Source organism: Pogoniulus pusillus, chromosome 33, assembly GCF_015220805.1.
Source record: "Pogoniulus pusillus isolate bPogPus1 chromosome 33, bPogPus1.pri, whole genome shotgun sequence".
In the NCBI taxonomy this organism is placed as follows: Eukaryota; Metazoa; Chordata; class Aves; order Piciformes; family Lybiidae; genus Pogoniulus; species Pogoniulus pusillus.
Window position 1 is genome coordinate 2,641,430 of NC_087296.1, and position 12,431 is coordinate 2,653,860.

Consider the following 12,431-nt stretch of genomic DNA (forward strand, 5'->3'; position numbering starts at 1 on the left):
CCTCCAAGCTCATTCAGTCCAACCTAGCACCCAGCCCTGTCTAATCAACCAGATCATGACACTAAATGCCTCATCCACTCTTTTCTTGGTTCTTACTGTTACTATTATCACATGAGTATAATTGTTATTATAATTCTCATTATTATTAGACTATGTAGAATAAGAGTCTGAGATTTCTTCAGCTCTTGCAGCTTCCATTTTGCCTCTCCTGCGTGGAAATAAACGACAGAAGAGAAAACTGAAGCCTGTCTGGAAAGAAAGAACAATTTAACCACATTGTTACTATTATAGAGAGTGTACTACACTTCTCAGCAGCATGTAATAGAAGCTTTTTAATGACAGTTAATTCTCCAGATGACTCCCTCTTTAGGATTTTATGGGCAGCACTGACCACCTTCAATTTACATTCTTAAATAAGCTCCTGTGTCAATGAAGTATGCTCACAGTCCTCATATGTAGGGCAGTGCTCACATGTAATTATGGGTGATCTGGGTGAGCTTATAGGTGTAAAATGCATTAAAATTGTTTACAGGAGAGAAGTTCACCTAAGCACTAACTCTGCCATCTAAAAGGTTCACCACGGCACTGACAGCAGCTATTTACCTCAACATGCTCGTCAAAGGCAGGCAGTAGAAAAGAAAGTCAAAAGAAATGCCAAAAATAAAGAGAGAAACAAATCAAGAGGGAAGCACAGAGGATCAAAACTCCACAGCAGGTTGGGTCAATAAAATATTAAACTGCAGTTCTTAAATGTAAGTACTAGAGGGAGGAGCAGTCTGCTTGGTCTGAGCTGGTGTTAAAGCCCTTGTTCGCTAGAGGAGGCAGGGAGCAGCTCGCTGCCTACTCGATCCACTCCAGGTTTAGGCACCGTGCTATAAAAGCAAACATATCTGAGACCTCTTCAATGACTTTAGCAGTTGGCTTCCCTGCCCCGTGCCCAGCCTTGGTGTCGACGTGGATGAGGAGGGGGTTGGTCTGCTTGCGGCTGCGGCCCACCACGTACTGCAGGGTGGCGATGAACTTGAGCGAGTGCAGAGGCACCACGCGGTCGTCGTGGTCTGCGGTCAGCAGCAGCGTGGAGGGGTACTGGATGCCATCCTCTTCTGGCAGCTTGATGTTGTGAAGTGGAGAGTACCTGAGAAGAGCACAGAGGCGTTCACAGCTTTCATCTGCCCCCTCAAGATGCGACAAGAAGATTCTCTCATACTGAAACCACAGACTGGTAGAATGGTTGGGCTTGGAAGGGACCTCGAAGGTCACAGAACCATAGAATAGGTCAGAGTTGGAAGGGACCACAAGGATCAGCCACTTCCAGCTCTCCTGCCATGGGCAGGGACACCCTACCCTAGAGCAGGCTGCCCACAGCCTCAGCCAGCCTGGCCTCAAACACCTCCAGGGATGGGGCCTCAACCACCTCTCTGGGCAACCCATTCCAGCCTCTCACCACTCTCATGCTCAACAACTTCCTCCTCACATCCAGGCTGACTCTCCCCACCTCCAGCTTTGCTCCATTCCCCCCAGTCCTGTCACTCCCTGATAACCTGAAAAGTCCTTCCCCAGCTCTTTTGTAGGCCCCCCTTCAAATACTGGAAGGCCACAATGAGGTCACCTTGGGTTATTATTATCATTATCATTTAGTTCCAACCCCTTGCCAAAGAATGGCTTAGGTTGGAAAGGACCTTGAAGATCATCCAGTTCCAACCCCTTCCCATAGGCAGGCTGCTCAAGGCCTCATCCAACCTGGCCTTGAATAACTCCAGGGAGGTTGTGGAGCACAGAAGCACAGAATCTCCACAACCTCCCTGGGCAACCTGTGCCAGTGTCTCAACACCCTCACTGCAAAGAACTTCTTTCTAACATCCAGTTTACATCTCCCTCTGCCAGTCTAAACCCATTCCTCCTCATCCTGTCATTACAAGACCTTGACAATAGTCCCTCCCCAGCCTTTCTGTAGCCCCCTTCAGATACTGGAAGGCCACTCTAAGGTCTCCTCCAAGCCTTCTCTTCTTCTCCAGGCTGCAGAGTCCCAATTCTCTCAGCCTGTCCTCATAGCAGAGCTGCTCCAGCCCTCTGAGTATCTTCATGGTCTTTTCTGGACTCATTCTAACAGTTCCATGTCCTTCCTCCCTGCCATGGGCAAGGACACCTTCCACTACAGACCAGGTTGCTCAAGGCCTCCACACAGTGGCATTGTTGGTACCACTGAGAATACAGCTCTCAGTTGCATCCATCAGAGCTGCACAGAATGGTAGGGGTGGGAAGGGATCTCTGGAAATCATGGAGTCCAACCCTGGAGCTGGTGTGTGGCAGTGGCTGCAGCTGTCTGGCTCTCAAAGGTGAAGTAAGAACCTCTCTTCAGGTTCAGAGAGCAACATGCACACATCTCATACAACACCAAAAGGCAGCAGGAAAACTGCAGCAAAGGCAGTCCAGCCCTCATCCTGCTGGTGAACAGGGCAAAGAAGACTTCATGCCAGCACATATGTGTGGTGCAGGTCTGCATGTCAATGGCTTCCTCAATCCTGGAAACAGCTTCTGCTGGTAAGGCACTAAACTTCCCCCCTCCTTAGCATGACCCCAAAGGAACAGCACGCAGGAAACTGAAGGGAGACCTGTAAGTCTTCCTGCTTTCACCAGATCACCTTCAATTCCTGGCTTTTGAGCAATAACCAACCAGAATTTCCTTCCTTTGCAGCAGAACTTTGGTGTTCTGCTGTTCCATTTCTACAAAGGAATTCTATCCACACTGTCTAAACTCATTCCCAGTGGCGCTTGCCTCTCCTCCGCTGTAAAAGACAAGAAACAAACAATTTCTGTTGTGGTTCACTTGAGAATATTCTTTTGGGACAGCCCACAGGAGTCCCTATTCAGAAAGAAAACCTTGCAGGTTGTTAAAACTGACAGTGCAAAGATCTGTGGAAAGGTGACCAGCTGTCTCAAGAGGGCTCTGAAGATAATTCTTCCACGTCAAAGTGACTTTGGGAACGCTGAGCTCCCCAGACCCAGCGTGGGAAAGGATGAAGTAACTCTACAGAACAAATATTGATCATGCCAAGCTGAAGCTGCTGAGCAGAGGATGCTCTTTGGAAGCCTTGATTTCAAGTCACTTACTTGCACAGCCACTCAAACTGCTCTTTGCAGTCGGAGCAGCCATAGTCAGTGGTCCAGGCGTGGCCAATAGTGTACTTGTGGAACTTGAGCATGTCCATCACTCCCACCTGGGCAATGGCACAGCCAAACAGGTCAGGGCGCTGGTTAGCACAGGCAGCTTGGATAGGAAAACAACTCTGTTAGCTTTCATAGCTGAAAGGATTGGGAGCTTCACAGTGAAAAAACATACACTGCACTGGGCTGGAAAGGACCTCCAAAGGTCATCCAGCCTGACCCCCTTGCAGTAATCAGGGACAGAGAATGGTTTAGTTTGGAAGGGAGCTCAAGCATCAGCCAGTTCCAACCCCCTGCCATAGGCAGGGACATCTTCCACTAGAACAGGTTGCCCAAGGCCTCATCCAACCTGGTCTTGAACACCTCCAGGGAGGTTGTGGAGCACAGAAGCACAGAATGTGATCAAAGATTCAATCACATTTGGTGATTCTGTGCTCCACAGCCTCCCTGGGCAACCTGTGCCAGTGTCTCACCACCCTCATTGTGAAGCACTTCTTCCTAACATCCAGTTTCAATCTCCCTTCTGCCAGTTTAAACCCACTCCTCCTCACCCTGTCATTACAAGGCCTTGTCAATAGTCCCTCCCCAGTCCTCTTGTCCCTCCCAGTCCCCTTCAGATACTGGAAAGCCATTCCAAGGTCTCCTCAAAGCCTTCTCTTCTTCTCCAGGCTGAAGAGCCTCACCTCTCATAGCCCAAACAAAATAATCTGCCTGCTCTAGGTTAAAACCACTGCCCCTTGCCCCTTTCCTTCTATCTCCTCATTTCTGTCTGCTGGGAAAATGGATTCTTTATTCCCATTCCCTGCCTCCTGCTCACCAGGATGTTGCTATGACATGACCTTGCTTGCAGCTCAGCCAGAACTTTCAAAGGACCTTGGCAAGAGCTTCTGAGTGTCCAAGAGTGACTCCTCACCTAGATCACTACTACAAGCACCATATGCTGCCTGACTCCTCCCCAATAGCAAGATGCAACTCCAGCCTGCAAAATCATTCCTTGTATGTCAGCTATTGTTTATTGGTCTCCATTGGTTTACTCCCGGGAGAAGTCAGATTTACTCATCTGCAGCCTGTGGATCACCATGAACCCTTTAGAAATTGGCATTACCCTTGCCCCCTTCTGCTCCTCAGATACTCAGGCTTTAGCCTGCAGTTTCATTCTGGAGCCTGCTTAGGATCTGGTGTGTGCACCATCTGCTCCTGGCAACACTCTGCTTCTCATCTGACTGATTCCAAAACCCCTTCTGCTGATGCTTCAGCTTGAGTCAGCTCCTCAGAGTATTCCCCAGGAAGAGAGACTCTGGTGCAAGGAACTCCCCATGCTCCTTGGGAGGGAGCATCAAAGCAAACAGACCATTTGCTTGTGCTGCTCTTCAGTGCTCCTTTCACACCTCACTAACCTTCAAGGCCCACAGATCCTCTGGCCAGCTTCCTGCTTCTGATGTGCACAGAATGCTGACCTTTACACTGTAAGCAAATAGCTCATTAGTGTCCTGTGGTCCATCAGTCTCTGCTGGAATTTAGCCCAGCCTCTTCATCTGAATGTGATTCCTGTTTCCTAAAGGATGTGATTTTATTTCTGGTCATCTGTGCTGACTCTCCCTGAGTCCTTCCTGAGCCATCTTCATACAGAGTGCCTTAAGGAGCTGTCAGGTAAATGCTCTTTAACCTTTCAACTGAAGCTCTCCTTCATATTATTTCCTTTTGTGACCATAAATTATATTCTGGTAGGAAAGAAAAGAATCCCAAACCAAACTATCACAACATTTAATCTGAGCACTCCTTATTGCAGTGTCTCCTGAAGCACTGTGTGCTGCTCAGGGTTTTGCAAATCATTGCTGTTGCTGGCTCCCTAAATAGTTACTTCAGCAAGAAGTCCCTTGTGGAGACACTCAGCCATTGCCACTGCACCCCTTTCATTAGCTATAATACTTAATTTTATGCCTCAATAAATGGGAACCTTTTGCTCCTCTGTACATTGAGTTTTACAACTCACCACAAAATGAAGACTTCAAGCCCTCAAGAACTGTTGGTGCGAGCAAACAAGAGGTCAGGCACAGGCATGAAGGAGATTTTCAGCCCAGGGCTGTGCTGCCCTGCTCGGCTCTGGGATCACACTGCAGGACAAGGAATTCTTGTTTCGCAGCTGAATGAGCCAAGAGCCCAGGGCTCTGCACCCTTCAGAGACACCTCCTGTTAGCCTGACTCAAAAGGAAACAGTATTTTGGAAGAGTGACTGTGCTCTTCCTTGCCAGCTTTGTCTGCAGTCAGTGAGCACTGAGGGCACCTGGCAGCAGGTCCCCGCACACAAAGCACGAGTTATGCTCACTAGGGCTGCACCAACAACTACTGCAAAGTTCTGTTCTGCTCTGCTGAAAAAGCACTTTGAGGAATTTCCTCAATTCACCTAATTCCACCCAGTGAAGGAAAATCTCTGCCTGGCTCATTAAGAAGATGGAAATCCACCTGGACTGTAATCCACCTGCAAGTGCGAGGGAAGGTTTCTAACCAGAGATTATTCAGAGCAGGGAGGTCTGGATTCCTGCCACTCAACTGCCACTGGAAAGACAGCACAGAGCCTCCTGCAGCACAGGAGGCTCCAGCTCAACACAAGGGGGAACTTCTTTCCTGTAAGGGTCCCAGAGCACTGGAGCAGGCTGCCCAGAGAGGTTGTGGAGTCTCCTTCTCTGGAGCCTTCCAAGGCCTGTCTGGATGTGCTCCTATGTGCCCTGAGCTAGACTGTATGGTCCTGCTCTGGCTGGGGGGTTGGACTCTTTGGGTCCCTTCCAACCCCTGACATCCTGTGAGTCTGTGATCCTGTAATCCTAGAATGGCTCAGGTTGGAAGGGACCTCAGAGATCATCTCCTGCAAGCTCCCCACCATGGGCAGGGACACCTCTCAACTAGAACTGGTTGTCAAAGGCCTCATCCAACCTGGACTTGAACACCCTCAGGCAGGAGGCATCCACAGCCTCCCTGGGAAATCTATTCTGGAGTCTCTTGCTGGGGAACTTCTTCCTCAGCTTCAGTCTAACCCTGCTCTACTTCAGCTTCAAACCATTCCCCCTTGTCCTGTCTCTAGACACACTTATGAAAAGTCCCTCTGCAGCCTTCCTGGAGGAAGGCAGATCTAGGCCTCCCCTGAATCTTCTCTTCTCCATGCTGCACACCCCCAGCTCCCTCAGCCTGGCCTCACAGCAGAGGCACTCCAGCCCCTGCATCATCTCTGTGCCTCACCACTCTCTCAGTAAAGAAGCTCTTCCTCAAGTCCAATCTAAACCTCCCCTGGCATTCTGGAACTTCTGAAACGAGGCTCTCTGGTTACTTTGACCAACCCAGCAGCAAACCCAGGCCATGAGCAGTTCTTACCAACCAAGAGGCCTCCATTTGAGCCTCCATTAATAGTCAGCTTCTTCGGGGACGTGTAGCCTTCCTTGATGAGGTATTTGGCAGCACACTGGAAGTCATCAAAGCAATTTTGCTTGTTGGCCAAGATACCACCTAGCAGACAAATAAAACCAATCAGTTGATGCCATCCAATCCATTTGATACCCATCCCTTCAAGACAACCACTGCAAAACTACCTGGGCACAATTCCAGTTCCATGAACCTCTTAATAATTGATGTGGGGCTCGGAAAGACAGCAAAACTGAAAGATTCTTTCAACACAGAGAGGGGATAAGATGGTTCTGTCAATAACTGTAAAGCTTTCAAAAGCTCTGAATAATACATACCTGACACCACTGAGTGGGTGCCAGGTTCCTAACCAGTAAAATTAAAGCTAAAAGCTTTGCATTGCTAAATACACACAGAATGACCACATCCAATGTACTGGAGGTTTGCTCTAATTGGACTTTTAACAGCACTAAACTCAGTGACAGCCTCTTCAGGCAACAAAGCTTCAACTTCTAAATCCAGCTGTATAAAAGAAGCACTTCAATATTCTAGAGGTAGAATATGTGGCTGGTGGTTCTGTCCTAGTGTTTGTTTCCACAGCTGTATATCATAGAAGCACAGAATCAAGCAGGTTGGAAGAGAGCTCCAAGCTCAGCCAGCCCAACCTAGCACCCAGCCCTACACAATCAACCAGACCATGGCACCAAGTGCCCCAGCCAGGCTTGGCTTCAACACCTCCAGGCACAGAGACTCCACCACCTCCCTGGGCAGCCCATTCCAATGCCAATCACTCTCTCTGCCAACAGCTTCCTCCTAACATCCAGCTTAGACCTCCCCTGGCACAACCTGAGGCTGTGTCCCCTTGTTGTGTTGCTGGTTGGGCTCTGCTGTCTAGGCTGGATGTTAGGAGGAAGCCTGGCTGGGGCACTTAGTGCCATGGTCTGGTTGATTGGCTAGGGCTGGGTGCTAGGTTGGCCTGGATGATCTTGGAGGTCTCTTCCAGCCTGGTTGATTCTGTGATTCTAAGACCACAGCAGATGAGCACACTGGGACCACAGAAAGTCTCCAAATACGTGGCAGGAAAGGAGAAATAAATCCTATTCTTTGCTCCAAGTTGTGGTTTGGTGTAAGCTCAGGATCCTAGCTACAAAAGTTCAACCTAAAAAAGCAGATTTCTGCATTGCTCCAGGAATTACCACAGATAGAGCTGTTAGTGTGGAACTGCAGTGACAGGCTTGGGTCAAAATCATGCAGGAAATAGGTGGACCAAAGAAGCATTATGGTATTAAGATAAATTTTATTAAGCCCTATTACAAACCAATTGTCAAATGAAAATGAATGAAGGATGCTTGGTCTTTAGCAATAATATCCTGTTATCTGCAAGCACAGAGAGCTTCTATTTCTGAAACTATTACACATTTAACTCAATTGTGAGGAAATGATCCAGCCAGAAAAGTTAGTGCAGATGAAATAGTAAAAGCAAGATGTAATGATCCAGGAATATTGTTTTGTCTGATACAAAGTTATTTTAGGTTGCTCCCAGGGCAAATTGCTGCACCAGAAACACCATTGTTTTGGTGCATTTGCCTTGCTGACACCTCCAGCAGCTTATCCATCAGATTCCTGGGATGGGAGTTTGACAGCACCATCAAATAATGCTGGGTGTGTTACAGACACGAGCAGGGCTTTTTGCAGCTTCTTCCTGCATCCAGTTCTGGAGCTCCTATTACAGGAGGGATGTGGAGATGCTGGAGCATGTTCAGAGAAGGGCCAGGAGGATGCTCAGAGGGCTGCAGCAGCTCTGCTGTGAGCACAGACTGAAAGAGTTGGGGCTGCGCAGTCTGCAGAAGAGGAGGCTCCCAGGTGACCTCATTGTGGCCTTCCAGGATCTAAAGGGGGCTCCAAAAAAGCTGGGGAGGGACTTCTTAGTGTGTCAGGGAATGCCAGGACTGGGGGGAATGGAGCAAAGCTGGAGGTGGGGAGATTCAAGCTGGACATGAGGAGGAAGTTGTTCAGCATGAGAGTAGTGAGAGGCTGAAATGGGTTGCCCAGGGAGGTGGTTGAGGTGTTTAAGGCCAGGCTGGCTGAGGCTGTAGGCAGCCTGCTCTAGGGTAGGGTGTCTCTGCCCATGGCAGGGGGATAAGACAAACCTGGGATAAGGCAGAGGGGTGGAAAGGAGGTGGAAGGGTGGTTGGGAGCCCCTCCTGTGGACCCTGGTTTCTGGGAGGGCTGCTGTGTTTCTGTATTACCTTTAACTTGACTATTTCTGTCTATAGCCATAAATATTGTAACTATCTGCTTGTATCTTGTGCTAAGCTGTGACTACAAAGCTTCATTCCTTAACTTCCAGATTGGCTGAGCTCAGTTTGGGTGATTTCATAAGAGTAGGGGGGTGGGTAACTCCCACACTGTCACACATGGGAAAGACACAGAGAGAAATGCAGCACAGGTGCTAGGAAACCAGGACAAGTGATTGAGAGGATTTTGTGAGGGAGGGACTCGCTTCCCCTGCAGCTTAGAAGTCAGCTTTAATGAGTCAAAATGGTCAAACACTTGCCCATAAGATGCTGAACTCCCTAAGAGAGTGTGGAGGGAAGGCCTGGCGCTGCACTCATGGAGCTGATTGTTTCTATGTGCACTTCACTCACACTCACTGACTACAGCAGAAAGATCTAGTCCCAGACTGTGCAGAAGCAACCTGGAGGAGTCACATTCTGAACTCAAAACTTCCCATCTTCTGTAAGGCTCTGGAAATGGTTGGGGTTTTCTGTGTGCTTGTGATACCCAGGGAGCCTGAACAGTGTTGTTGCCTTGGGGATCTAGAACTGTGGGGCACCTGCAACTAAAGAAAGTGAAAAAGCAACAGAGACAGACACTGTTTTGGTAATCAGCTCGAGATAAAGAGCTGCATTTGCAAACCCTCTGAGGGACTGCAGCTCACTTCAAAAGAACATCAATAATCTTCTTGGAAAGAAAACACTGTGTTTGTGCAAACCTCCTTTTGAGCAGCTTGCAAAACTGAAGTACTCCAAGGAAAACCATCAGACAAACCCAGACAGTGCACAGACCTCATGTGTGAGCAAGGAAAACACTGACTTTTTTAGAGAGTCAGGGCAAAAGGAGATGGAAGAGGGAGCAAAGAGAAACTGTTGTGCTGGTCCTTGCTAAGCCTGCAGGTTTGCTGCTCTGCTGAGCCTGCTTTACCTTTGTGCCAGGTCTCTCCGTATTCGCCTCCGCCCCTGATGTTCGCCACTGCTAGGACCCCCCCCAGGTGTCGCACGAAAATGAGCCTTGAGACACTGAAAAAGGCAAAAGGTACAGGGTTAGCTCCCCCAGCACCAATGACAAGTGGAGAATGGAGTCCCTTTTAGTGACAAACCTGAGTAGCCAGGCTTTTTCCAATGGTTAACTTATCACAGAATCAACCAAGTTGGAAGAGACCTCCAGGATCATCCTGTTCAACCTCTCACCCAGCCAATTAACCAATGCTCCACGAGGGAAAGGAACCAGTGCTGGCCCATTCTTCCTCCTTTAGCTCTGCACTGCAGAGGAGAGTGACCAATGGCTCTGGCTAACAGAAAAGTGCTTCTGGCTAACAGAAGACTCCCCCCAGGACATGCCTTTATTATCTTCAAAGCCTTCAACGTGGGGCCTGGAGCTATGCATTTCCACTGGATCCCCACAGCCTTCTGAATTGCTCCTCTGCTAAGGGTCATAGAATCACAGGATGGTTTAGGTGAGAACAGACTTCAAGGATCATCCAGTTCCAACCTGCAGAGTCCACCACTTTTTCAGAGCAGAAGGGAGGTCTCAGCCCAAATGAAGAAAGCAAAGAATTAAGGCATGAGATCACCACTTCATGTTGGCTTATGAGCAAGTCTTTCCAACTTCTGCTTAATGTACTTTCTTTTTGGGACCCTTCTAAAACTGTATTTGCAAAGAAAAACTCTGTTTCTGCCATCGTTTTGTGCCAGGCCCTGCAGTCAGGTTCTGGCCAATCCCTTTCTTATTTGTTTTCCACTCAGCACATTGCTAAATCCAAAACAAATAGCAAATAAATAAATAAATAAATTTACATCCCAAGTTCTGCCTTCTTGAAAAGCTAAAGCAGCATAATTTTAAATGCCAAAGCACCAAAGCTATTAAGCCATCTATATAAAAGGAACTGAAGTAATTTATTTAACCATTAAGAAGAGAAATAGACCTCTGATCTGTCGAGGCAGTAGCTTAACAAAGCAGAAGCTGAGGACAGCAAACCACACAAAACACCAAACAGGCCAATAAAAGATTAGAATTTAATCCCAACAAGTCTTTTTCCCCCCTCCCTCTCCTCTTTTTTCCCTCTAGTAGGTGTAAATTTCATGTTTACTTGAAATCTTTGCTCATACAAAAAGCCACTGACTGCAGAAATTAATCCTATTCGACCACGAGAGCAAAGATTGGGAGTTTTCACCTGTTAGTCCTCCTTATCTCCTCCTTGCTGCTTATCAGGAAGGTCTTCAAAGTCTGCATATGGATGCAGCATTAAACCAGAACAATGTGAGGAGCAAGAATGCTTCACAGCATGGCTGCTCTGCTGCCAGCTATCACAGCTGCCAGAGGAATGCAGGCTACTGCACTGGTGATGGGGAAAATAAACTCCCAGTCACTGAACTTGGTTTTCTGTGGAGCAGGAGGCAGTGGTAACAAAGGACCAGACTAATCTTGTCCTCTGCAGATTAATCTCTCCAGACTAATCTGTCCTCCCCTGGCTGACCTTTCTGTAAGCTTACAGCCTCTTCCTCCACTGTTTCTCTGTTGAAAGGGTTGGTACAAGCTGCTCCTGCAGTAGTGAGATGCAATTTTATAACCAGCTGCATTCCAGGATACAGGAGAAATTGCCTGTCCTGCACCCAAGGCACAGACAGAGCCATGATGGGAAACACAATGGTCCCTGCAGGGTAATTAGCTGCATGTGAGGTCATTAGTGTTGGGGCTGTGTGATGGCATTTCCTCAGCAGCTCTGCCAAGCCACTGGTGTCAGTTCCATCAGCTTTCACTTGCACTTCATGCAGGCTGTGTAATTGATGACAGTGCTCTAGCGGGCACCACACTCCAAAGGCTACCAAATGCAGCTCTTCAGTCCAGAGGAGCATATAAAAGATGCAAGCTTGCACTCCAAAGTAAACCACCACTGTAACTGGCTTAATGGCTTTGGCCAATCATTGTCACAGCTATCTCTGGATCCTCCAACCTATTGGTTTGGTTCTGCTGCTTCCACTGAGAAAAGAGCTCCTTTTTTTCGTGTGTGTGTATGTGTGTTGGGAAGAGAAATGAAATGAGAAGCAACATCACTTTCTGATTTCTAAGCAGAAATAAGCTCCCCAAGCAGTGAGCTGACTCATGTTAATGGATTCAAAATAGTGGTAGTGGCTTGGAGGAATAAAGGACAGAGACAAAGCACTGGGAAGGAGAGGATGCAGGGCTTTGGGGAAAGCTGCAAGAGCCTGAAGCTCAGATGAAAGATGAGGTCTGTTTATACTCTTGTGTGGCTGGCTTGCTTGCTTCTTGGAGGGGTTTTGGTGTGCTTGCTTATTTGGTTCTTGCTTGGCTGGTTTTCCTGTTTGGTTTTCTTTGGGGTTTTGGGGTTTGTTGGCTTTTTTTTTTCATGTTTGTTTGGGGAGGTTTTGTGTTGGTTTTGTTTGTATTTGCTTTTTAGCCCCCAGGGAAATCATGACTGCATTTCCACAGCCTCAGGATCAGGTGAGTGATGTAGAAAAGCTCAGTCTTGACCATCCTGTGGCTGCTTTCTAACACTGTTGTCATCTACACCCAAAAAAACGATCAAATGGTGGTGTTGGGCTGGGGCTGGAAAGCACTTGGAGCTGGGAACT

At 48.0% G+C, this 12,431-nt stretch overlaps 1 protein-coding gene across 1 annotated transcript in view; it reads right to left on the reverse strand.

Annotated features, from left to right (window-relative positions):
- Nucleotides 1–305: 305 nt before the first annotated feature.
- Nucleotides 306–12,431, reverse strand: part of PREP (prolyl endopeptidase) — a 61,310-nt gene continuing 49,184 nt past the window's right edge. The window contains exons 12-15 of the mRNA XM_064170221.1: nucleotides 9,763–9,857; nucleotides 6,532–6,663; nucleotides 3,112–3,268; nucleotides 306–1,135 (exon numbers count right to left, since the gene is read on the reverse strand). Coding sequence (XP_064026291.1) covers nucleotides 841–1,135; nucleotides 3,112–3,268; nucleotides 6,532–6,663; nucleotides 9,763–9,857 — 679 coding nt within the window. The 3' untranslated portion in view covers nucleotides 306–840. The remainder of the gene's footprint in view (nucleotides 1,136–3,111; nucleotides 3,269–6,531; nucleotides 6,664–9,762; nucleotides 9,858–12,431) is intronic.